The sequence below is a fragment of the Arvicanthis niloticus genome, chromosome X (genome assembly GCF_011762505.2).
Source record: "Arvicanthis niloticus isolate mArvNil1 chromosome X, mArvNil1.pat.X, whole genome shotgun sequence".
Classification (NCBI taxonomy): domain Eukaryota; kingdom Metazoa; phylum Chordata; class Mammalia; order Rodentia; family Muridae; genus Arvicanthis; species Arvicanthis niloticus.
Genome location: NC_047679.1, coordinates 94001276 through 94029140, shown reverse-complemented (window position 1 = coordinate 94029140; position 27865 = coordinate 94001276). Strand labels below are relative to the sequence as shown.

At 34.5% G+C, this 27865-nt stretch overlaps 1 protein-coding gene across 2 annotated transcripts; it reads right to left on the bottom strand.

Annotated features, from left to right (window-relative positions):
- Positions 1–643: 643 nt before the first annotated feature.
- On the bottom strand, positions 644–27011 carry Slc6a14 (solute carrier family 6 member 14). Of its 2 annotated transcripts, none has more exons than XM_034486146.2 (14): positions 26849–27011; positions 25634–25799; positions 23049–23180; positions 20757–20918; positions 19890–20025; positions 17081–17213; positions 15440–15580; positions 10138–10366; positions 7945–8070; positions 5613–5731; positions 5013–5112; positions 4623–4732; positions 3360–3527; positions 644–2070 (listed from the first exon to the last, which is right to left on the bottom strand). In XM_034486146.2, the coding sequence occupies exons 1-14, from the start codon at positions 26894–26896 to the stop codon at positions 1924–1926; spliced, it is 1917 nt and encodes a 638-aa protein (XP_034342037.1). In that variant the 5' UTR covers positions 26897–27011; the 3' UTR covers positions 644–1923. The 2 variants fall into 2 exon arrangements, with proteins under 2 accessions (XP_034342037.1, XP_076774318.1); XM_076918203.1 differs by lacking the exon at positions 26849–27011 and adding an exon at positions 26306–26338.
- Between the last annotated feature and the right edge of the window lie 854 nt (positions 27012–27865).

Genomic DNA, 27865 nt, shown 5'->3' with positions numbered 1-27865 from the left:
ATGCTTTGAGTTACAATGAAGAGTAAGTTTTCTAAGCTTTAGTTTGTCATCTATCTCACATAATATTCTATAAAAATAAGATCTAACTAGGACTTCATCTCCCTATTCTTGCTCACAGGATATCTATCTAGCCACAAGAGCCTTCAATGTATCAACACAAGTTCACCTTCTATGTGAATCATTGAGATGAATTACTTATAGGCTTATTGTTATGCCTTCATGCCACCTCCTTTCAGGGTCACTTACTTGTACTAATTAAAGAGACACCTTAATCTCTTTGTTCCTTTGATCTTTAATCAAAGAAGGAGGGAGGAAATATGATTATGAAAATTTATTCCCCCTTGGTACTCACTTGCCAAGTATAAAATAGCTAGCAGTATATGGTTCTTAAAAGTTCTTTTTTTTTTTTTTTTGGAGTCATAGGTCCTTTTGACAATTTTATGTAAATAATGGACTCACTCTTCCCTAGAAAGCAAATCCACAGCCACAGAAAAATGATACCTAAAATTTCAGTATTTTAATCTCCTAAAGCTCAGCATAACTCTTGAAATGTTCCCTATATATTTAGGGTAGAATTTAACATCTTAAGCTGTGATATTTAAGCCATAGATCAAAAATAGATAATAAAGCACAAGTATCATCATTTGTGAGGAAAACAGGGTATAAAAATTTTATTGGGGACAATTAATTAACAATTAGCATCAATTCATATGTGAATACTTTGTTACTCTTATACAAAAACAAATCTTTAAAAGACAAGTTTATTGCCCTTTATCTGTTAGACATACATCAATATCAAATAATGCAGGAGTTAAAGTCATGTTATCAGTAACAATTTCATACAAATTCTATTTGCAACCGAATCTAGAATTCAGAGAAGATAATGAATTACTTGTTTTTCTGAAACACAATAAAAATTAAATGTCTCGTGGTTTATTCCAAATACAACTTAATGAATAAAGATATTCTGAAGGGTAAGAAGTATTTGGAATTTCAATATTTTATTTCCTGGACTTATCACTTTCTGGATACCTGTTCCTCATTTTTGTGTCATTTTACTCTAAATAAAAAGTACAACTACAAAGTTTACATAGAAAATATATGGTACATAATAAATTGAAAACATGTTTAGACATATTTGGATCATAGGTATTAAATGACAATCCTCATATCACATACAGTCCTTTTCCTGCATATTTGTGACACTTCTTTGGATAAAAAAGATGTATTCATTTTTATTTTATGTTGTATCAGTGTTTTGCCTGTGTGTATGTGCACCATGTGCATGTAGTGTCATAGAGGTCAGAAGAGGACATTGGGTCTCCTTGGAACTAGAGATGGTACTAGTACTTACCTTGATGCTGAGGATTGAACCTACATCCTCTGCAAGAGTCATTACTCTTGTCACTAAACGATCTCACCAGCCCCTATTTGTGACATTTGTTAGTGAAGACTTTAACAGTGTAACACTTGCTTTTAGCTAAGCTGACTTATTTCTCCAGTCTATGAAAGAGAAAAGTAAATATCATGACTACAGAAACAGTGTGTTTAAAATCACAAAGTACAAATTATGACTACTTCCTAAGTAATCGTCTCACAGGAGACCTTCAGTATACTAAAAACAAAACGAAGCAAAAACAAACAAAAAACATTACAGTAATATCTACAAAATGTCATTGTAAAACAGAACTAGGTATATGTACTAACAAATAGCTAATCCTAAAGGGAAACAAACACATTACTAAACATTGATAGGTTCACATTTTAACATTTCATTCTTGATTAAGTGAAAAAAGTACTTACAATCCTGTACTGAGCATTAATGTACATGTCCCTAATTGATTAACATACAATAAATTAAAAAAATCCCCTACTCTACAAAATCACATTATAGAACAATTACATATTTTCAAAAGTGACATCTCATTCTGGTTTTCTACTGCCACTAATGGTAGGTATTTCGTGGTCAGTCTCTTTTGCAGGTTCAGCCATGTCTTTATATCTCTCCCCACGATGTTTTTGCAGGTATGGACCCCAGTTCGAAGCTGGTCTACAGCAGCTTATGATACGCTGAAAAGCAATAACAACAAAAGTCTTCTTTTAGAATTTAAGTGCTATTATCTGTTTTTTAAAAAACCAAATATTAAACTACACTTTATTGTAAATGCCTTTGCTACCAAGAATGACATAACAATCACAGAAAAGTACTGAGCTCTGGAGTCTTATGGAAGAGTTTGGTGGGGCAAGGATTGAGAGAGGGGGGAACAAGGACACAAGAAGACATAGAGAGTCAACTAACAGGGGTAATGGGGGCTCCCAGAGACTGGGCTACCAACCAGAGAGCATGCCCGGGAGCTGGACCTAGCCCCCTACATAGTTGTAGCAAATGTACAGCTTGGTCTTCATGTGGGTTCTCTAACAACTGGAGCAGGGCTGTTTTGGCCTCTGTTGCCTGCCTTTGGATCTCTTTCCCCTACCTCAACTGCCTTGTCTGGCCAAAGTGGAAGAGGATGTGCCTCCTAGTCCTGCAGTGACATATGTGCCAGAGTCAGTTGGTATTCAAGGGGGTCTTCCCTTTCTCCTCAGAGAAAGGAAAAGAGGTAATAAGGGGAAATTTTGTAAGACCAGGACCGGAGAGAAGGGACTGTGATCAGAATGTAGAGAAGTTAATTAATTAATTAATTAATTAATGAAAAAAGAAGTGATGATAGCCTAAACACCATCTAACAATTGTAACCAAATAAATTGAGATTAATTAACTGATAATAGAATTATCCTACCATATGACACCATTAGAATAATAGTGTCACTAAAGGCAGCTTTCCTGGACTCATTTTAGTCCTTGTCAGAGATTCTGATGGAAAGCTAAACTATCGTGCTCTGGAATATGTTTCAAAAATCGAGAAAAGGGAGTTCCAAATACCTAACCATTTATTTAGATCTGTTCTTGGATAAGAACCGTAATTTACTAAAATTAAGTTTCCTAAGCCTATCTCGTCAGTGTAGACTTGATCGACTCTATCTCTGTAGGCCTCTGTGGAAGAAAGATGATTCAAGAACTATAAAGGATGCAAGGGAATTTACCAGGATAATTCAATTAAATACAACTTAAATACACTATTAGAATCTGTATTACAGACATATGAATATTAAAAAGTAAAGATTACATGTAGAAGAAGCAAAAGAGTCATTTGTTTTTTTGACATCTATAAGGATAACTGTACAAATAAATGCATAGATCACAAATGTTATGTCCTGAAGAATGCAATAGGGCCTGAGGAAACAATAACAAACTTCTACAAGGAACGTACAGTAAAATATAAGTAGATGTCAAATATATAGAATTTAAATGTACTTACCTGAATGATGTTTCCTTCAGCCTGAACTATTTTTATGATTGCCATAATTGGTATCCAGATAATGCAGAAAATAATCATACACCAGCCAAGAGCAACTCCCCAGTTAGGATATGGAATGTCAGCATAATCAGGTCTGTGAAATTTCACCAATGACCAGACGAGAATTGCCTAAAAAAGGAAAGCATTAAAAATGACCAAAAGATTAGACTTTGTGTTATAAATAGGTCATAATTTGATATTTATGAAACAATAAAATGAAGCTATCATTTAGGAAGTAAAATAAATGGGTAACAATAGAAGGTGTTATAGTTTTCTCAAAGGCAAATAAAAAAATAGAATTAAATTCTCTAACAACCCTTGTGTAGGTACATATACAAGGAGATTAAACATTAGCTTGGCTTCATTCTATGCCACAAGCTAGCCAGCATATATGTGAAAATGCACAAGTACACTTTTCTGTCCCTCCTTAACAGCTGATATTTATTGCACAAGACACAACTTCTGTCCCCCCAACACCCCACCCCATAACTCAAATTTAAATATGTAGTACTGGCACATTTACCAAAACACAATTCCCTACTAGGCTCTTCTTGAGGAAAAAAAAGTTACATATTAGTACAAGAAGTGTTGCAAAACTCTGTGACTTCTCCAAAATCTCAATATTCAAAGGATATAGGCAAGAGGATAACCCTAAGCTACTGATTTCAAGACCAGTCTGAGATACAAAAGACCCTCCCTCAAAAAAAGGTAATAAAATTCCTTTCAATCAGTGATTCTCAACCCATGGGTTGCAACCACTTTGAGGGTCAAACAACCTTTTCACGGAGGTTGCCCAAGCATTGGAAAACACAATTATTTATATTACAATTCATAACAGTAGCAAAATTATAGTTATGAAGTAGCCATGAAATTTTATCACTGCAGATCCCGACAACATCAGGTCTACTGAAGAGTCCCAGCATTAAGGTTGAAAACCACTGCTCTAAATGAGTTTTAGATGGTTTTTCAAAGCTCACTAGAAATAAGTAAGGTAGTAGATGTTTTGGGACTTAATGTCTGACTTCTACTACTCTTTTCCAAAAATAAAGGTATAGTTTACTGCTCAACAGATACACATACACACACATGCCTGTATAACACACATGTGAAAAGAAGAGAACCAGTTGGAGTTGGTGGGGGAATTACTTAGAACAAAGTATAATTGTACATTTAAAGGTATGAGTTATATTATCGATAGCAAGTTAATTGAACACTGTTACTTACAGACAACAGAATAGGAGTGATGACAAACCAGCAAGCTCTCCACCAAAGCCAGAATATCCATCTTTTTGCTCCAATCATCATTTCTATATCTTCAATGAATCTATTTCCTCCTAAAGAGAACAATTTCAGACTCTGAGCCCTTTCTTACAGCTTCCATTGAGATTGTCATGCAAATTATCTTTCTTCATTTAAACACTGCACTAAACTGTAACAGTGAAGCCTATACCTGAAGTCCTGTTTAATATTTCACTTCATTCATAATGTACTTTGCTCAATAGTTTGCATTTTAGAACTATATGTGCAACCATAAATAGTATGGTTATATGATCTTAATGAAAATGAATCAAATAATAGTGTATAATGCTTGTAAACAAATCTGCAATCACTTACCATAAATCCAGATGATTCCTGAAATTTCCAAGATAGCAGCAATTAAAATCCCCCATCCAGCACAGAAGTGATCAATCAAATGAACCCAGTAAATTCCAGCCTACAAGGAAACAAAACAAAAACAAAACTCAAAAAACTTACAATTGTATTTTAATTACAATTTTGGTAATGTATTCAAGTAGAATGTATTTTTACACAATATATGAAATATGTGTTTCAACTATAAATTCAAATATGGTTTTAATTGTCTAAAAAGCAAGATTTTTTAAATAATATACTACAAGATTGGCAAATGTTATCATTTAGAACAATTGATTATACAAATGACATATAGTATCTATGATCTCTGTAATAGCTAACAAGAAAATACACTTTATAATCAATTTGTTACTTGGGAAATTGCCATTATTGGGCTTCCTCCTCTGAAAACTCTGTACTAGCAAAGTTACATAGGAGAACAGACTGAAATTTGGAAAATATCCATCCAAATAGAAATTGAACCTGTCACAAAACACCCACTTGAACCTTAGTATATTTGTTTAAATTTAAAAGTATATTGCAATTAGTATTTGTCTATAGAAGTTAAAAACTCTACTGTACCTGAGTCACACAGACAAGACCAAGGAGAAACAAAATCAAGCAGCATCCCAAAGTTATAGGAATCCTCATGCGTTTCATTGCTTTGGGAAACAAATCTTGAATTGTTGTTGTAATTGTTTCTAGAGGAGGGGGAAAATGGGGTATTACATTTCAACTGAGTAAGACTGTGAGATAATTTCATTTCTATTAATCAAATTTACACAAATAAGCTGGAAATACACTTTGGGCATTGTTCAATAAGGTCTTTTCTCTTAGTGCCTGGGTTTAGTTCCCAGCAGAAAGAAAGAGGGAGAAAAAACAAGTAAACAGAAGGCTGAGAAAGAGAGACAGAGAGGAGGAAAAACGAAGGGGAGAAAGAGAAAAGAAGGGAAGAATAGAATAATGTCTACTAAACAGATTTATCTGAAAGTAGAAAAAACATAAGCAAGAAGGTCTATAATAAATATATTTGACATGTTTGAAGGCTTTGGAAATCAACCAGAGGGACCTTAATTTGTCCTATAAACAGAATAAAGTAAGAAAACAGGTTATATAATACAATGATATAAAAATTGTTTCCAATGTTCCAGGTGTGTGCTTTAAAAATTTTTCTTTTGTGTATATAGAATAATATCTATGGAGGGTTATTTCACCAGTGTGTGTAACTTGTAATTTGTGTGTGTTTGTGTGCATACATGTGCACAGGCTCAGCCACAAACGATACATCTGTATCACACACCTACATACACACCAAGGCTTCGAGACCATCACAGAAGATGGAACAGAAAGATTTTCAGAGACAGAGGTCCTGCAGGCCTGGGAGCAAAAGAGTGTCTTCTAGTCATGACAGAACCCTGCACTCACGGACTTACTCACAGCATCTGGAATTGCCTATGTATAAACAAGTCAGTCAGAAAAAACATAAATAAATAAATAAATAAATAAATAAATAACAAGTCGGTCAGAATTCCAGCGCCATGGCGGGGGGGGGGGGGAGTGTTCTCACATTTAACTGAAAAGATAATGACAGTTGATGACCTCTAGAGGAGAGTTACAGTTTTCTGTAATGGTGTGACAGTTGGTCTATGCTCCAGTGGATAACCCCACACCCACTATGTACATGGGTAGGACAAATTGGAGTCAGTGGCGTATTAAAAATAAAAAGATACGGAGGTGATGAGGGAAGAGTCTGTTGACTATGATCTAAATAAGTTACACAAAGTTCTCAAATAATTACTAAAAATGTAATATTTTCAAACCTTTTTCAAATTTTCTAGTCGTGTGCTTTTAGGAAACTTCATTTGTATACACAGAACCATACACAAAAAGAATGTATAATTGTGTGAAATTTGCGTTTCTATGTGTGAGTATATATATGAAAGCACATGTGTGGGGTCCAAGTGCACGTGTATGCTGCAATAAGGTGGTCAGAGGGCAGTCGTCTCAAGTGTGTTTCATCTTGTTTTTCAGAGATAGGGTTTCTTACTGAACCTGGAGTTCACAAATGAACTCTACTGATGAACCAGTGAGCCCCCAACAATACTCCTGTCTCCACATCTCCAGTCTTGGGATTACAGGACTGTGCGACTTTGCCCAGACTTTTTAAAGATACTGGAGATCAAAGTAAGGTCGTGACGAGAGCATAGCAATTACTTTTCTAAGACAGCTTGCCAGCTGAAGTGTAGAGAATTTTTAAAAGATAAATCAAAATACTAGTCAATAGGATAATGTATAATATAAATAGATCCATATATCTTGTTGAAACAGCATATACACCATGAAACTTCAAATTTATATGAGACATTTAAAATTATGCTATTGATGGATATATATATATATATATCTCACATTCACACATGTGCATGCATACACACATGAACCAAGTAGGACACTAGTGATTATGGTGGCTACCTCTACAAAAATTAATAAGAAATATATTAGTGTTTTGATAAAATTCTCTCAAGCAAGAATCCAGTTTTCAGGGAGAAATGAGATTGTCCAGGGATGGGGGACAGGGAAGAGAAAATGGTTATCAATTTTACATTGCTTGTTATAAGTGTACACTGAATTAAGAAACAAATACAAAACTCTGAATAAAGTGACTGAAAAATGACCCCCTCCAAAATATCTATTTGAAGGCAAATGGAATAAAATCAATTTCTGTGTCAAGTAAATAAGTATAGCATACTTTTATGTATTTAATTTTTAAATTACAATAATTTGTAAAGTTCATTCTGTTAATAGTAGCTAAAAGATGTGGTTATTATATTACATGATAATGAAACAGGATGGTTTCAAGTACAGGAAACAGGAATAAAATACCAGCTCTTTAACACTAAAAGTTGTTACTTACCAATAGAAGCAAACTGAGAATCCAGACCCAAAGTTAAAAGCATGAAGAAAAATAATACGGACCAGAATGGACCACCTGGGAGTTGAGCTAGAGCTTCAGGGTAGGCAATGAATGCCAAGTCAAATCCTAAGAAAAATGTGTGAGATTTGGAATTAATTGCCAGGAAAATTTACACATTTGAACATTTTCAAAGAAATACACTGCTAAAACCTCCTCATGCTCTGGCAATGCAATTCATGACATACTGTCTTTGTCTTTACCAATTGACTTATTAAAAGGTTTTACTGGAGGCCAGAGACATGGCTCACTGGTGAAAGCACTTGCCACTGGATGTTGGCCTTTGCTTTAAGTCTTGTTGAAATATGGTCCTCCCCGTTTTCTCTGCTGTTTATTCCTGGATAGTTGGCCCATAAGTGAGGATTCTCTTATCTTTGCTTCTTGTCTCTCCATGTTCTGATATTACAGATTTTTCACACTATGTATAGGCTCTTGCAGAGATTTGGGAGATTTGAACTCAGGTCCTGTGCTTACATAGCAAGTGCTTTTACCCAGTTAGCCACTTATCCAGACTGTAATCAACTGGTTGACATGAGGTGTGGTGGTGCACCACCTGTTATCCCAAGTCTTACAGAGTGAGAAAAAGGAGGATCAGGAGTTCAAAATCATCCTCCACTTCATGCTGAGTTTGATACCAGCTTGGGATCCATGAGACCCTCTCTCAAATAACAACAGTAACAAAAAATGTGACAAAGAACATATTTCTTAAATGACAAAAAATGTTAAATTAGTTCACCTTATTCTAAAATTTGTAGAAAATAAAATGAAATAAAATTGAAATATCTACAAAAATAAATGTATAGAATGAATTTTTGTGGTTGTTGCTGGTTTTGGAGATGGGGTCTTTCTACATAGCTTGGCTGTCCTGGAACTTGCCATCTAGATCAGACTAACCTCAAACTCAGAGAAATCTGCCTTCCTGGGACTGGGATTAAAGGCATGGACCATGCCATGACTAGCTGGAATGAATTTAGTCTTCTACCATCTTGCCAAATGTTTGCCCAGAATAATTATGAGTACTACTATTTCAGTTTATAGATACCTGCAATATTGTATAGAAAATAAAGTCCTAGATGGAATCTCATTTTCAATTTGATGCTAACCTTTAAAGCACTTTGTAGTTTGCTCCAGTTTTTCTATGTAACCCTCAGTTTTAGGTACTTTTGGTTTCTATACCTTCCCAGAGTACTGACCATTAGCTTTTCAACTAGGCTCCAGCACTTTCTAAATATTTACATTTTTGTGCAAGACAAAATGTCTCTGTGTATCAGTGTACTATGAGGAAAGGAACACTAAATGATCCCCTTCTCATGCAGGGATTCTGCTATTATTCTTCAATATTTCTATTATATTATACTAAGTATATAATAAAAGTTTCCAATGGGTTCCTACTTAAAGAATCCTAGAATTTTTTATGGGTCTTTTAGTTGGACTGTAAGCATTCCTTAACTATTGTCCTTATGGTTAGAATGTTCGTTAATCAGATTCCTTGAAAGCTGGACATAATTCTGCACTGGGTCGTTAGACTCTTCCTATTATATGAGTTTAAAGGTTCAGATCCAATGCTGCTAATTGCATATGGAAAATTTTGGTCATAATTGTCTTTCTCATAAAGCATAGAATATCCTTAGCATAATACCTGAACCTTGTAATTGTGGGTTGAGTGATTCATTTTAAGTATTAAATCAAATACAGAAAAAAATGTCTTCTTTTCTCATTCCTTTAGATAAGGTCTCATGCAATCTCAACTGGCCTCAATTTCTCTCAGTAAATGAGGCTAGTCTCAAATTTCTAATCCTCCTATCTCTACTTCCCAAGTGCTGAGATGACATGCATATAACACCACATCTTGTCTATGAGATGCCAAAAATAAAACTCAGGGTACTGTGCAGGCTTGGCGAGCACTGTACCAACTGAAATATGTTCCCAGCATTATGTCTTCAGAATAACTGTTCCATAAATTACTCCTGTCTATCTAGATCTTTTAGGAGTTATTATTTAAAATAAATTATGTCAAATGAACTGAAAAAATACAATAACTCTAATCATAAGTATAGAAGACTATAAATTATACCAGAGTTTCATAAGTGAGCTATATTTAATTAATCCAACTTGGTTTCATCCAGAATTATATACCTGATTTTACAACTTGAGAGACTTCCTTTCCAGATATATGAGCCATGTGTCCCAGAATAGAAAATATAGCAAATCCAGCAAACACACTAGTGAGGCAGTTTGTCAAGCAAACTACAATGGCATCAGAGTAACAGTTGTTGTTGAATTTGTTGTAAGATGACAGAGCCACTAGGCCACCCCAAGCCACAGAAAGGGAATAAAATATCTGAGTGGCAGCATCCTTCCAAACCTGCAAGAGAAATTTTTTTTTTAAATTTAAAACATGCACATTTAAATTTAATTCATATAAATAAATTCATGAGTTAATATGAGTATGTGTTACAACATAAGGAATGCTTAAATGTCAACCATCAATGTGAAAAAACAATGGTAGTAGTCTTTTTAATGTCTCCATGTGTTTCTTTCATGCTCCAATAGTAACTGACTCTGACTTTGGTGTCTATGTTTTCCTCATCCATTACATGTGTTTTTTCAAGACAGGGTCTTGCTATGTTCTCTGGCTGTTCAGACTCAGAGATCCACCTGTATCTGCCTCCCTAGTGCTGGGATTAAAAGTATGCACCACTATTGCCTAGTTCTTTATCTTTATTTTTAGTTTTGAATGTTTAGGGTTCATAGAAGAATTATCTTGCTGTATGTAAATTAACACAACTTGCCTTCATAGTTCATCATTGTGATATTTAATCATTATCAAATGGAGCCATATATAATTTCAATTTGATATAATTTTTATTTATATTTCTGTGATTTAAAAGAGACTAGGGACAAGTTCAAGTGGTTCAATTAAAAATATGTCATTCTGAATAGGCATGCATATATGAGAATTCTGAAAGGAAACTGAGTGGACAGGGAGATACGTGATAAGAGTGGTCAGTATGCATATATATCTATACATATGCAAAACTATAAAATATAATACAATTTAAAAATTAAACATATGTTCTTTTTCTCATTTTCCACTTCTCTATTCCCCACTATAAATATTACAACTTATCTTTTCTCCTGTTGACTGATACTAGTTGGCTTAATGTTTTGCTATAATGTAACTTTGAATACCCTTGTACATATCTCCTGCTCATGTAGGGGAGGATGTGGAATATTAAAGGTGATATGCATCCTCTCTTTTACTGAATCTTGTCAGGTCATCCTCTAGAATCTTCCCACTAGTTAGCCCTCTTAGTAGTTGAAGATGAGAGAGGTTCCATTCCTCTCTAACAGTGTTTTTCAGCTAGTGGATCATGACTTCTTTGGGGATCACATATCAGATAGCTTGTATATCAGATATTTACATTACAATTCATAACAGTGACAAAGTTACAGTTATAAAGTAGCAAGGAAAGTAAATTTATGGTTGGGGGAGGGTCGCCACAGCATGAAGAAATGTATTAAAGGATCACAGCATTGGGAAGGTTAAGATCCACTGCTTAATAGCATTGGCAACAGAGCTTTTCATTTGATGTAATTTAAGCACTTTAAATTAAGAGTTTTGATTACACTCACTACTTACCAAACATTAACATTTTGCACTTCTTTTTCTGTTCACATGCTTCACATTTTCTTGAATTATTTGCTTTATTTGATTTCTAGGATCTCTTTCTCCCTCCTTCCCCACCCCCTCTCTCAATGAAGTGATGTTTGTGTATAGCAAGATGACCTGGAATACTAAGCATTGAGGTCAGAAATTTATCTGCTTCTACCTTGAAAGTAACTTGTGGAATGTAAGTTATGGATAATCATACCACACCCAGAAACTCAATTTTGAAACTGAATTCTAAGATTTTATGTGTTATATATCTTAAGAGGTTTTTCCCTTCCAAATCTGTGGATTTTTTTGTCCATTTTATTTTGTGTTCTTTAATGAGCCAAAGAATCTTTTTTATTGCTGTTTAATATAGCTGAAATTATTCAGCTTTGCTTACCTCTGTTTCTTTGTGTCTAAAAACAAAACTTAGCCCAAGGTTATAAGGATGTTATTCTCTAAATGAAACAGCTGTGTTTACAATGTAAAACTTTCAATTGCTCTTAAATCGATGTTACACATATTAATTACATATATGTTAGACATAATTTATGTTACACATATTTCCACCTTTTGTCATTTTCTATTGTTTAAGGATAATTGACATGACACATTACATCAATTAGTCATCAATGACATCCATCAAATCATGCAAACATTCCAGATTGAAATGAGTTGTTACCTCTGCTACATCCTAAGCTTTGTTTCTTCATAAAAATATTTTTAAAATTACTATTCTATACCACATATCTGTACACCTGTTCCTATGCTAAAACCATGTTTTTAATTACTGCAACATTGCAGTGCCTTTTGTAATAACATTTTGTACCTGACATAACAAGTTTCTCCATACTTTATATCTGTGTTGGGAATTTGATTAGAATTCCATTGATTCTGTGTACCAATGTAGCATTAAAATCCCATTAATTCTTAGCAAGGATGTTACTAGACAGCCCATCCTGACTCTGTGCTGTTTGTCTAATTCCACTCCTTTATCATTACTGATCTCCAATTTGCACCTTCTCCTGCTTTGTTAAAGGTCAACAGTTAAGTCAGAGACTTATTCAGGTTAATCTATTCAAAGATTTGAATTCTTTGTCTTTGGATATAATAATCACTCAAAAGAGAAAACTCTATATATGTAGATTTCAGATAACAAAGCTGATTTATATTTGACCAAAAAGTATTGTTTCAGTCCTCTTAACATCATACTGGTAGGTGGAAGGCAGGTTGGATAGCATGACTGTATGTGAATAACAATTCTGGTTTCAGAATTAAAAAGAATAAATTTACATCCAAACCATTCACCTTCTGTTACTTCAATTTAACCTCTTTAACTCATTGGTAGGTATGAACAATAACAATAATATTTAGAAAAATGTGCCATAGTAGTTATCATTGTTATTATGAAAAGTGATTATATAGTGATTTAGTTTGTTATGTTAAAAGCAATAATTTTATTTGAATATTATTTCAATAGAAGCAATTATCCTAGGGAGTAAATATCACTGGGTCTTCAAAATACACTTTTCATGATAGATTGTAGCATGTCTATATGAAGGGAGATGGATACCTGGGTGAATATGAAGATATATACATACAGAGAGAGACACATAGACCAAGATAACTTCATGTATGTATAACACAGTCATGTTTAAAAAAAAAACTACCCTTATTTCTTTGGTTGTGGTCGCTCTTAGGAGATAAAGCTCATGTTTGTGTTGGTCTCTGAGCCTCTGCCCTTGATACATTGTGCAAGAATATGTGATTTAAGAGGAGCTGAGGTGTATGAGTCAGATCAGTGTTGAGAAAGAATACTAATCTGAGAAAAACTATTATCATCACCAGTAAACCCTCAAAACATGGAATGTGGTCATTTGCTCTGGGGAGTGGAGAAATAAGAGGACTAAATTGCATGTTTCATAAGGAGCTTTAAATGCAGGTCTGATTCTTTTTTAATAATAGAGACACAGAAACAGAGGCAAATATAAAATGCGTATGAAAACTTCAAAATAGTTTCAAAGGCATATAAAGCCCAGCTGTCTGGGGCTTATAAAAAGTCACTTAAACATATCAAGGGGGCTTTTCATCTGTGATCAAGGTTATGAGGCTAAAGGAAAATTGAGGGTGTGCTTCTTTAGGGAAAATGAAGTAACTATATGATGATATACTTAATCAATAGTTAAAATAATTGTATACCAGCCCACATTTACATAATATACTGGGGAAATTTTCTATAATATACTGGGGAAATTTTCTATTTCCCCAGTATATTATCTTATTTTATCATGTTTAATAACTTAACAGAAAAATGGTCTTCTAGCTTGGAATGGATTAGTAAACAAGGTTAAAAAAAGATATGGACTAAAACTAATTAAGAAATGCATTAAGATGCTCTGTGAACACATTAAAGTATATTAATCTCCAAGAGTATAAAAATAAAATATCATAGTTCTAAAGTAATTAGAACTGGTGAGGTTAATGATGGAGTGAAAAATTTTGGGCACTGCAAAAGTAACCAAACTGAGAAATTTACATTTCAGTTTTTCAAAAGTTAAATAATAGATTTCTATGATGGAAACTTATCAACTTGAGGTTGGTTACCAAAAACATTCGAAGATGGTTGGATAAATATTTGATTTGTAAGTATTTTAAAAAGAAAACTTCAGTCTCTGGAAATCAGCATTTTTTATGTAAAAGACAATAGAAATCTAATCCATTTTGGATAGCACCATTAGTGTGACAGGTAATATTAGCACAGTTTTTTCTCTCTTCATTTTCACATAAGATTGATAGAAAGCTTAATATGTACCAAGAATGTGATGTATATACTAAAAACATGTAAGTCCCCTTGGGCTATATCAACAGAAGCACTGTAGCTGTGTAAGCTTACTGTTAATGCCCTGCACAGTTAAAGTTGTAAAACCTTTTATGTGCCCATGATACACAGCCATTGTCTGGAACTAGACTAAACTTAGAAGAGAGTTATTCAGGTCTAGAAAGACAATTCTGTGAATAAAAAACATTTGCTGCTAAGCCTGATGATCCAAGGCCCACAAAGATAACATGGAAGGACAGAAGTGACTCCCAAAAATTACCCCCTGACTTCCATATGTACACCATGCCATGTGTGTGCCACAACAAACAAAATAAATAAATTATTTGCAGGGAAAAGTTTTTCAAACTTATATTAAAAACATGTGTTTCTGTTTCTAATAGAAGCAACAGTTTTACTTATGGATTACTTAATACATGTAAACTTTGTGTGCTAAATCTGTAATCCACTGAGCAAAATTTGATCTTACTGTTAATGTATTAACTTTTCAAGGTAACCAAATGTATATTAGACAATCAAACGTTCTCTGGTATTTTTAAAGCCACTAAAATTTTATCCAATAAGTCCCATAATCCTAGCTTTAAATTATAGGTGTTAGGGTATGAAATTTTATTTTATTTAAATTATTTTAAACCCCAAATTATTATTATTAAACCCCAAAACTGTTGGTCAAATAGAATAAGTTACATTAATACAATGAGCTTTAAGACTATTGCTAAACTTGATCTTACTGCCAATGAAGAGTATTAGTGCCATTATATACATTAATCAGAAGTTCTACTTGGTAGAAACCCTAATCATTTAACTGCATATGCTTTTTGTAAGACATTATAGTAATATATAGAAATATATAAATATAGATATAGATATAGATATATACATACATTTTTATATTTGGCTTTAAGTTTTAACTTATCAGGTAATTTTAAATCCAAATTAAGTCTTACCTCAGCTTCTCTGAGTTTTGTAAAATTTGACTGTGCTCCAATGTAATATGAAATGCCTTTTGATGCACCCTCCAAAGTTGCACCTCGTATTAACAGAATGAAAAGGACTGCATATGGGAAGAGAGCTGTAAAATATACCACCTATCAAATAGAACAACTAAATGTTAATGCCACTTTAAAATCACGCTATATAATTTTCTATGAGCAAAATTAGCCACCAATTGCTATTAGTGAAATAAGTTACTCCAGGTTTCAAAACATAAGTCTAATGATATCAATACGACGTAGCATAATTTCCTTTCTCAGTTCTCACCACTCCAATAATGAATCCACTTTTTAAATGCTATGAGGTAGATATCACCATTTCTAAGGTTCATGCTCTAAACAATCAATACATAAGCAACTTGAGATCAGATAGAACACTAAGAGGATCCTTATAAATGTCTGAGGGGACTGAATGTCTCCTCTCAGGAAACTTTTGCACTGGGAGGGGGAACATAAAGCTAGCAATATTACTATATTCAGTCCTCCAAATTAAAGGAAATTACCTCTTAGTATCATGTCCTGATCTCAGGAAACCTTCACTAAAGTGAATACAGAGCATGCTGAACACTTGTTACTTAAAGCTACCCTTAAGGGAGATTGATATATACACATAGCACAGTACCCTTGTCTTTGATAACACAGGCTTCTAAATGAACAGATTTCTCTTGAGGTTGGCTATAAAATAACATGTAATTTCTCTGATCTACAGATATCCTATGTTTGATAATATGCCCAAAGAGATTATTTAAATAAGTAACCAAAAATAATAAATATCAATTTCCTGGTTAAATAGATTTTAATAGACTTTTGTAAGAAAACTTCTTGCATCATAAAGGAACCAAGGGTTTCAAAAATATACAAATAGGGTTTATAGGAAAGTTTCCATGGGCTTTGAAATATCTGCAGTACTTTCTCAAAGAAAGCACAAGTGTCATTGCATGCAGGAGGACAACAATAAGTGTCTAGAATTATTGCTGCCCTTGAAGTTTTAGGTAACATCACTCTGGTCAGTTAAAAACATGTAAAATTACAATTTTCTGGGTAGTATGCAATTCTTCACAGAAAATATTTTCATTTTTTAAGTTGCAGCTGAGCTCTCTAAAAGTTTTTTTTTAAGAAGAGAAGGGTACTCTTTTTCAGAAGAAGACCCTTCAATGACAGAGAAGATTCTTACTCCATTGAGAAAGACTAATTCAAAGGAATGATTAGATATTTTTCTATGTCTTCCTATAAAGTTATTATCCTAGAAAACATTCTACACAAAATACCACATTATTCAAAGTGCTTATTGCACAACAGAAGTTTAAAACCATACTCTCAAAGCCCAGAATGCCATATAAACTAGTGAGTTCTGAGTTTTAAGCAATTGCCCAATACTTACATTAATTTTTGTTTTGTTTTTTAAACAATACCAATGAACCTATGTATATGCTTAAAACCACAATACAATGTCTTATACAGAAAGACTTTCAAACATTTGAATGTTCCTTTTAATAATTTGAACGTCCATCTTATACAAAACTGCATTCATAATATTTAATGGAACTACAATGAAGTTGGATAGCAACTGCATCACTAAGGTGACTTCCAACTTACCTTGCCAGAGGATTTGATTCCTTTAAACAGTGCTGCTCCAACTATGAGCCAAGCTAGAAGAAGGCAAAGTGCTAAATACCACACAATTACTCCAGTTTCATCCAATCCACTTGACCTCTGAAGCGTCACTTTACTGAAATACAAAAGACCTTTCATAAAAACAGAATCAATTGTCTTTGCTTTAAAAAATGAGCTTTATAATGTGTATCCAAAGGGAACCTTCAGAGTGTTGTATCTTAGTCTTGTAAACCTTTTATCGATAGACAATGTTGTACGGAGGGATCAATAGTATTCCTTCAAAAGTTAGGTTTTGACCTTCAAAGTTACCCAAAGGCAGTCCAAATTTCAAACACCTGAAAGCTTTCATCACGTTTCCTGTCAACATTTTAATCTCCTCTATGAAAAGAAATAAATTTTTTATCTGGTAGCTTCCTGTGACTCAATATGGGATATTCTCAAAATAAATTCATTAAGAAGACTTTTAACATTGTATTATGTATTTACTTATTTATTCAAACTTATATATATGGTCAAACTGAAATTGACTGATTCTTCATATCAACGATTTTCTGTAAAATTCCACTACTTACCACAGTAACATGTGTGGATCTATAATACTAGACCTGAAGCTAGAGAAAAAGTTTAAAGGGAAGAGTACATTCTACTAATCTTCCAGACACCTTGAATTTGGGTCTCAGCACTCACAACCACCTGCAACTCTGGCTCCAGGGGAAACAGATTCTTCTGACTTTTGTAGGCACCTACACTCATGTGTGTTCTCTCTCTCTCTCTCTCTCTCTCTCTCTCTCTCTCTCTCTCTCTCTCATATGTGTGTGTGTGCTACATAATAAAAAAACTTTAAAAAAGTCAGAATCCCAATTTTTAGTATGATATTTGGGAACATTTAAAGACTCAAAATGTTAAAGCACCATGTCGAAGAAAACATTATTGAGCTTCCTCAAAATAATTAAAATATCAAAATATCTATCATATCCTTTATACATCCCACTGTTTGGTGTGTACTGAATAAAAATGATATCAGGATATCCAAGAGACAATTACACTGCCAAGTTTACCACAGGACTATTCATAAAAGTAAGCACAAATAAACAAATGTCCATCAAACTATGAATGGATAAACAAAATATACAATACACACACACACACACACCACCACCCCACACCACACTACAGTACTATTAATCCTTATATATAACCTGCTCAATCTGTATAAGGCTATCTATGTGCATGTTTTCAGGACTGAGTATTTGGCACTGGACAATTGATGTGCTCTTCTCTGGGGAGGACTGCTTCTTCTGTTCCCAGCTTTCCTCCTCCACTTTGGCATGTCCATTGGTGTCTTCCTTATCCAGCTCATATTTGAGTGGTCCTGTCATTGGAGCATTCTATGTGTAGCTTTTGACTTCACTATGAGACATAAACTCACAGCAAACTGCCTGATCCTTTTGCTTTTACAATCTGTCAACTCCCTTCCCACTCCTGAAATGTTCCCCGAGCCTTAAATGTGGAAGTGGTGATTGATATTTTAAAGATTTGTTTAGTTTATTTTATGTGCACTAGTGTTTTGCCTGTATATGTACATATGAGCTATATGCATGTCTAGTTCCCATGAATACTAAAATAGTGCATTGGATCCCAGGGCACTGGAGTTACAGGGAGTTGTGGGTGCCAAGAACCTGGATCTGGTCCTCTGCAAAAACAATGAATGCTCTTATCCTCTGAGTTATCTCTCCAGACCTTAACTGTTTATCATTAGAATTTGTTTATTATATTAAAATTTGATAAACACACACACACAGTGTTTCCTGGTTCTGATGACTTAGCTCCTGACAATCTATTTTCTTGTTCTCAGAAATACTTTGAATTATAGAACGTTATTGTGGTTTTTGATAGTATGCTGGGTAAAATAATCTTTATTGATCTCATTTTAAACATCAAAGTTTGTAGTGAGTTAAAATGTCCTTTAACATAATTATAGGTCATATTTATTTTCATATTGTAAAATGTTAGTTAATCTGTTGAACATTTTAAAAAACTGGATTCCTTTTTGAGAATTTCATATACGAACACTGTATTTACATAATTTTCCCCTTTCTCTCCTTCCTCCCACTTTTCCCAACCCCCCATACTTTTTGAATACATCTTATTGCTTTATTATTATTTATATATGTATACATCTATATGTATATATGTTCATACAAATATTGATAAATAAAGCGTTTTAGGAAAAAAATTTCTATTGTGTGTGTATGTGTGTGGATACACATTTCACTTCACATGGGTCATAATCAGAGGACAACTTTCAAGAGTCAGTTCTCTCCTTCTACCATTGTGGGTTTCAGGTATTGAACTCAGAACATTTGGCTTGGTGGCAGGCACCTTTATGTGCTGAGCATTCTCATAAACCTTACAATTCCCTCATATTAACTTTTAACTGGCAATTATTAATAAGCCATTACTTACAGTGTTATATGCACTGAACAATTAACTTGTAAAAGGTACACTGTCAACAGTGAGCTAACTTTTCAGGTAATTTAAAATTCACCAGGGAGACGTAAACATTTGAATCAAATGAAGTATTCATCTGTTATAGTTTTCCTGTCTTCTATTTATGTGAGTTAAAATGGGGGGAAGTCTATTGGTAGACAGAAATAAATATGTTTGACTCATAATATATACTTGTAGTAAAACTATAGAATAAAATGGGGGGAAGAACTGACAAATATTTCATTATGTTTCATAAAAGTTTTGCAATAGCATATGTATTAAGAAGTCAATCAATACTTACTCCCAATACTGTTCACTGGGAAGTTGTCCTGGCTGTAAAACTTCACTACCATTCAAGCAGGTGAAGTTGTTGATATTTACCCAGCTTATATTCATAAACATCTCTCCTGCACCTGTACTCACATTACATCCAGTTACTAAAAAAATGATAGATATATAAATAAATAAGAGATAGATAGATAGATAGATAGATAGATAGATAGATAGATAGATAGATAGATAGGAGTGTGTACTTAATTGTGCAATACTTTTCTGGGGAGAAAAAGTTTTAATGGAAAATAAAATTTAAGTTCCTATTTAAATCATTACTTGGTAAAGGTAGTATAAACAAATTACAAAAAAAATAAAGGTTACACTCAATACATCTTCTCTACTACCAAGCTAGTAATACTAGATACCCATTTAAACTGTGCTTACACTTATAGTAATAACTGCTATAAAATAACAGTTATTTTAGTTAAGATTTAGTACTTAACAGAACCTACAGCGGAGACTTAGCTAACTTTTATACATATGCTGACTTCTTTAAACCCTTCAAAAGCATTAAAGCTTTCTAAGTTTACCCTCTGATTGTTATGGGTAGTCCCAAGAGTAATATCCTCTAGTATTAATATTACTTTAACTGATATTGACAGCATGCACACTTTACTGTTATTATTTACTGCTATTAAAGACAGAACTTAAAAAAACTACTCCCCCATTCCTTGCTATATCTTGATTAGAATTTAGGCTTGGAAGAGGTACTTCTAGTTGTGACCTTGCCTTTCATAAAATCATACTGACATTGGTTAGAAAATGATTTACTCATTTAAACTTATTTTTAGAATAAGGTTAGTAGTATTTTAAAAGTTAAGCCAATAAAATTTACCTATTGGTGATCTGCTACAGTTTTCATCTGCCCAGGAAGAACAATTAGCCCATGGCAGTACACTTTGAAAAGAAGCAAACAAGTAGTAAAGACTGTAGGCAATTATGACATTATAATAGATTGTCACAAAAATGGATATCAGGACCATCGTGATTCCCACACCTGGAAAACAAAACAATTTTAAGAAGTAAAATTTTTTTGCTGATCCATAAAAAGTTGAGCACAACTTCCACAAAATATCTACAAAAGCTACAGTAAATAAAAAGACTTTTTCACATAACTCTATGTTGTAATTCAGAAACAGTGTATCTAGGATGGAGGGGTGTTACCCTCTCAATACCTTTATGCAAAATTTGAAAAGAATTTATTTTTATTATTTTTAATTATATTTGTGTGTGCACGCACTTGTGAGTATGTACATATGAGCGCAGGTATCCACAGAGTACAGATGCACTGGATCCTCTGGAGCTGGAGATAGAGGAAGAACCTGAAACATCCAACACTGGTGCTGGTAAAGAAACTTGGGTACTCTGGAAGAGCAGTGAGTCTTCCTAACTGCTGAGCTATCTCTGCAACTTTTTCTTACCAAAGGTAAAATAATTTTGATGCTTGGCTTTTGGAGAATGCTTTTCAGATGGTGAGATGGGTTACTATAGCTATAGCCTTGGGATTGGAATGATAGCTCAGTGATTAAGAACACTTGCTGCTCTTCCAAAATACTAGAGCTCAGCACCCATATTGGCTCACAACTTCCTCTAACTCCAACTTCCATAGGATTCAATGTCCCCTTCTGGCCTCTACAGGAACTCATACATGCGAGTATGTACATAATCATTGTATATATACATAAAATAAAATAAAAGTAATACAAATTTAAAGCCAGATTCTTGAAGTGAATGCACAACAGGACTGTATGATAAAACAATTGAAAATGTAAAATTGCCAAATAATTACACTCTGGTCACCATCTTTTAATGTCTTTTCTAACCCTTCCTTTGTGTGCATCCAAGTAAGAAGAAAAGTTAACATTTGAAGGCTTGGGAGGTGGCTTTATGGGCAAAGTGTTTGCTAAAGCTATAGAGGAGTATGGACCTGGGTGTGATTTCCAGCATCTATGTTTTATCTTCTTTTAAAAGTTTATTGCAATAGTACTCCTAAAATCCTACCACCAAGAAGGTAGAGATAGGGCCTTTCCAGTGCTTCCTGCCCATTCCATCTAGCCAAACAATGAGCTCCAAGTTCAATGAGAGACCATTTCAAAGTAATTAACGAAGATATATAACCTTGAATTTCACCCTCTTCATGCCTGCACACACACACACACACACACACACACACACGTATGCATGCACACAAATATGTACATGTGTATGGACAAAATATAAACAAAAGAAGCAATGGCATCTTTGACTTACCATGTCATTTTTGTATTTTTTTAATTGAAAGAGAAAATTGTATTTTTCATGTACTATGTGATGTTTGAATTGTACATGTATTGTGTAATAAGTTCACCTTCAAATTAGGAAGCATATTGCCTCAAGTGACTATCATTTTAGTGGTCAGAATTCTTACTGCCCACTGTGTGTGCTTATGAGATTACAATATATGAATATATCGTCATTAGCTATAGTCACCATGCTGTGAATTCTTATTTTTTTTTTTGATTTTCTAATACGTTAGCTTTCTCAAAATTATTCCTTTTTTTTTCCTAGACAAGGTTTCACTGTGTAGCCCTGCTTGTCCTGGAAGTTGTTCTGTAGACAAGACTGGCATCAAACTCAGAGATATGCTTGCCTCAGCCTACTGAGTGCTGAGATTAATAGCATGAACCAATATTCTCTCAAAAAATGTATTTCTCTTAACTATAACTATATAGCTTATCTTTTTTAACCAATAGAGCTTCCTCCTTCTTATTGTCTTCTACATCTGAGCATTCTGTACTAAACTTCCATAAGATCAAATGTATCATAATTTTAAACTCTCTTTTCTTTTGCAAATTGGAAACTGTTTATGTACATCTAGATCAGTAGCTCTCAACCTACCAAGTGCTGAAACCCTACAGTCCCTCATGTTGTGGTGACCCCAAACTATAAAGTTATTTTTGCTGCTACCTTATAACTGTAATTTTGCTACTTTATTCATTGTAATGTAAATAATATCTGATATGCAGATGATCTTAGGCAACCCCTTTGAAAGGGCCAGTCTATCTTCCCAAAAGGGGTCATAACCCACATATTAAGAACCACTGACGTAGACCAACAATCATGATAATGAAAAGTCTTAAATACCAACCTTGAAACAGTGGCAGAATCCTCCAAACTGAAACTGGACCTAAGCTAGCAAATTGTCCCAGTGAACATTCCAGAAAGAACAAAGGCAAACCAGCTAATGCTAACATAATTGCATAGGGTATCAAGAAAGCACCTGAAAAGCAAAAAGATAAATATACTATTACATTTGAAAGTCTCAGGGGCACTTTGACAAGTAGCATAATATTTTAAAGTGTCTTAATACAGAAAAATACAGACTTAATACAGACTTGAGGTACAAAATATACTACTTTTAGTTAGAAAGTAATGGATTATATTAGCTGTGAGTTTCTCACTAATCAAACTGGAATGGAAATATTTTCTTGCAAGGTTACTATGATTATTAAAAACAAAGCATATAAAAAGTCAGCATATATATATGTATATATATACATATATATATATGTATATATACATATATATATATATGCTCTATTGTCTATTATTTATTTGACTTAAGGAAATTTTGCTAACCTGTGAACATTTCATTCATGTAAACAGAAAAACAATATCAAATCATCAGTTTCTGTTAACAGTTCCAATGCTGGGCTTTTGGCAGTTACTAATCAAATTTAATGATTCACTGATCAAACAATGGCAACACTGCAAGCACATGCTGTGTTTTCAGTGTTAGTTCTCCATCCCTTCCTTCCTTCTTTTCTTTCTTTCTTTCTTTCTTTCTTTCTTTCTTTCTTTCTTTCTTTCTTTCCTTCTACCTTCCTTCCTTTTATCTGCATTTCTATCTATCTTTCATTCTTTCTCTTTCTTTCATTCTTTCTCTGTTTCTTTCTTTCTTAACACTATGTGGATTACCTTCTAAACATAGGATGTAAATCATAAGTAGGGTTGAGAATGCAAATTACTGCAGTTAAGTTCATAATTTTCTTAGTAGTCACAAGTCTCTTTAGTCAGTGTTAATAAGAAACGTACGTTTTTTTAGAAGACTCTGACCTTTTGAGGCTTATTAAGTTATCTTCCCCTATCACAAGACCCAATCTCCTGTATAAGAACGTTCATCCTGCTTCCTCTTTACACCTTTTTTTAAAACCTTTTCCCCATATTTGAAGTATAATATTGCTCATTAGGATGTTTACCAGACTATAAACTGAAACAGAGACATGATGTTAAATGTCCTAACACAACAATCTAGAAGTCTTGGCAGCAGTTAATAAGAACAACATGTAGCTCAAGGAATGGAGACAGGCTTTTGGGTTATGTACACTTCATTTGTTGTTAAAACTTTTACAAATTATTTCCTTGCTACTCATGAATTTTGAAACCATTTAGATAATGTAGATTACCTATTACCCAAATAATGTGGTCTTTAATGTGCCATATTAACTTTTAGAAGAAACAGGAGAAAGAAGGCAATAGCATATGAAAAATAAAATGATTTTTTTATTTTTCTTATATTTTAAAATACTCTATTAAAATTAGTTTAATTCATTCCCTAGAAAGCTGTGGTGATTATTGGGTGAATGTATGATAGCAAATCACAAGGCATATCTTCTTGTAACCACAAGTGTAAGAAGCTCAAAGGAACCTTAGGACATAGACACCAAAATGATCACGATTATTGACTCATTTTCCAGCTAATACTTACATCAAAACCACTACTGGATGACGTAAGTCCTAGATGACAGAACTTAAGCTACCCACACTTAAAGTGTTTAATAAACAGAGCTCCTTTATTGAGTCTCTGAGGGCCAGTGTGACTGTTTTAATACACTCAATTAACAAGAAATGTGGTTGAAACATCACCACACAAAATCCTATTGTGCCAAGAGAAAAATAATTATGCTGGCAAAATTTCAATTGTATCCAATTATGAAATACAGGCACATGTCACCTCAATACTTTTAACAGAACCTGTAAGCACAGGTAAGTTTAAAATAGTGTAACTGAAAAAGTTGTTTCCACATTGCTAGAGTACTGTGCAATTCATTTTCCTTCACTCTGGGGGTCATCTTGGTTATTTTTGTGTTCTTATTGAGCCTACCTTAACAATCTACAAGTTATTAAAAGCATCATTTTTTTCAATAAAACATACGATCTTGAATTAAATGCTATTGTATTTTATTTATATTCTACATGGTCAGTGAAATTTGAAATATATGTAACTTAATTTTACAACTTGAAAATCTTAATTTAAAACCATAATCTGTTCATACTTAAATTATTAAAATGACTTGCTCTAGGCAAACAACAAACTTGAAGTTTTAAAGTCCTAGTTGGAGATTATATGGTATCTCAAATTAATTCAGAAGTACCACGTGTAATACTTTTTAATCAAGTTTATATCTGAGGGTTTTCTGAAGCAGTTTCCAAGCTTGAGCTAGTAGCTCACAGTTCACTAATACGTTTTGCATATTTTTCATCCTCTTTACTAACTCAGAGTATCATATACCTCTCTTAAGCTCATCATACTTCATGATATATGTGTGATATTTTAATAATATATATATATATAGGTTATATTATATAAAACATAACATGTTATGCTGTATTATATATAAAGAAGTTATATAACATACCACTGGAAGAAAAGGAACAGAAGGAAAGGCCTACCTCCGCCATTGGTGTAGGTCAGATATGGGAATCTCCACACATTGCCCAATCCCACTGCATAGCCAACCATGGAAAGAAGATAATCTGATTTTTTGGACCAGTTACCACGTTCCTGATTTTCATCATTTTCACCAACATGGAAGTTCTCAGATGAAGCTGTCACTTTCTAAACAAGGAAAATATCATCAACATCTTCCCTTTCTGTTACACAGATGCATAATTTCAAAAGTCCAGAGAGTGATAGAAAAGGAGGGTGAAAAACTCACGGGGAATTCTTTTCAAAATCAAGAGAGTTCTCCCATCTAAGTACTAACCAGGCCCAACCCTGCTTAGCCTCTAAGATCAGATTGAGAGTGTTCAGAGTGGTACACCCATAGAAAACACTAAGCACTAACATGATTTCTGCTGGTAGGTAAGTTTACTTTTTTACTTAGACTTTCCTTCTTCAAGTTAAAAAAAAAAAAACTGTAAGTAAATATTTTCACTGTCTCTTCAGCTAAAGTTATCCCAAGTTTAATGTTACAAACATGAAAGCAAATGAAAGTAGACAAGTCAAGTGGCAAATACAAAAGTTTTGAGTATAAATTAGGAAGAGTCAGCATTCCTAAGATTATAGCAGGTCATTAAACCGTATTAGATCTAGCTTCTAATTAAATAAAAATCAGTTCATACACTTTTTAGAGCACACATTCAGTGTCCTTAATAATAGCAGAATCAAATTTTCCTGTCCCACCAGGCGGAGCATATCTCTCTCTCTCTCTCTCTCTCTCTCTCTCTCTCTCTCTCTCTCTCTCCCTCCCTCCCTCCCTCCCTCCCTCCCTCCTCCCCCACTTGGGGAGGGGTTCTTTCCCAACCTGATAGCTGCTGCTTGACTATGGAATGCTCTCAGGGTCAGATAAGGACAGTACATTTTTTGCATTTCCCTGCAGCATATGAACACAGTATAGAGAACGACAAAGAACAGCATTCTCTGGGTGTTCTCAAGGTACAGATTGAGGTGCTCCTAAGTTTCCTAACTACCAGCAGGAAAGTTGTTTTTCACGTCGACTTTGTGGGAACATATCAGGCATACTTGAAAAAAGTTGAAGAGAAAGAAATATGCAAAATGAGGAACAGCTACAGAAAGCAAAAGAAACTGAGACTCACTCTCCCTCCTTGTTTTCCCTTTCTGAGCCTCCCCTACACACACACCACCAGAAGCTTCCAGGCCCCTACCTCCTTCTGTCTGCACTTGAAGAAGTTCAGGCACTTCAATCTGTCCATGGTTCACTCGCTCCCTTAGCGTGCCTCGCCTCGCCTCTTCTCACAGTCAGGCTGAGCTTGACTGGTGACAGGTGCACACTCCCCCGTTGCTACCTGCCAAAGTGAGCCACCTTGCCCAGGGGTGGGACCATTTATGGAGGGAAGCTCTCTCCTCCCCCTCCCTGACGCCCAGTCCTTTCAATTACCGGAAGGGACCAAAGCGAGCCTCTGGTTTTTCCCCCAGGTAATCCTGCATGTAGCAATTCCTTGCCCCAGCCCTAGGAAAGGGCAGGGCTGTGAGCAATTGAGCTGCGCAGCCAGAGCCAAAGAAGACTGACAACTTTTGACTCAGAGCTGTGCAGGTGCCTTAGCAATCTTGCCTCCTTTCCTGGATTCCTGTCTTCTTCCAAACCTCACTTCTCAAGCAGGTCTCTGTCCTGGGGCCAAGTGCTGATCTCCCCTGGTGCTGGAGGTAGGAGAGACCCAATCCGCCCGGCTCATTTTGTTTGCTATGATTTTTGTGAACAGCCCAGACTGCTCTGGGCCCTCTGATTTCCGAAAGTTTTGCCCCTCACTAGGAAGCTCTTCATCACCTGGGGCGAGTGCTGCTCCCAGAGGGGAAAACCCCTGAATTGGGCACCTTGAAATGTAGCCAGTTAAGATAAGATTACCCAGCTGCCTCTACCTGAAAAGAGCGACTTTGAATCTATGTCCCGAGCTCCTTTCTCAGCCTTCGGAATAGTTTTGCCTTTTACAAGGATTGCTTTGTGTAGTATTTCAAAGAAGCCAAACACAAACAAATTATTGAGCAGGTTTATGGGAAATTCGAACCTTAACAAAGGACTTCACTCTGCGAGAAAGGCGAGGCCTAGGAAGTAAACTGTAAGGAAGCAAGCCAGTTTAGCCACAGAAGAAAGACTATAATTCTGATCACCAGTACAGCACCTCTTCATCAAAAATTCAAAGAATCTATGCTCAATCTGTCCATGT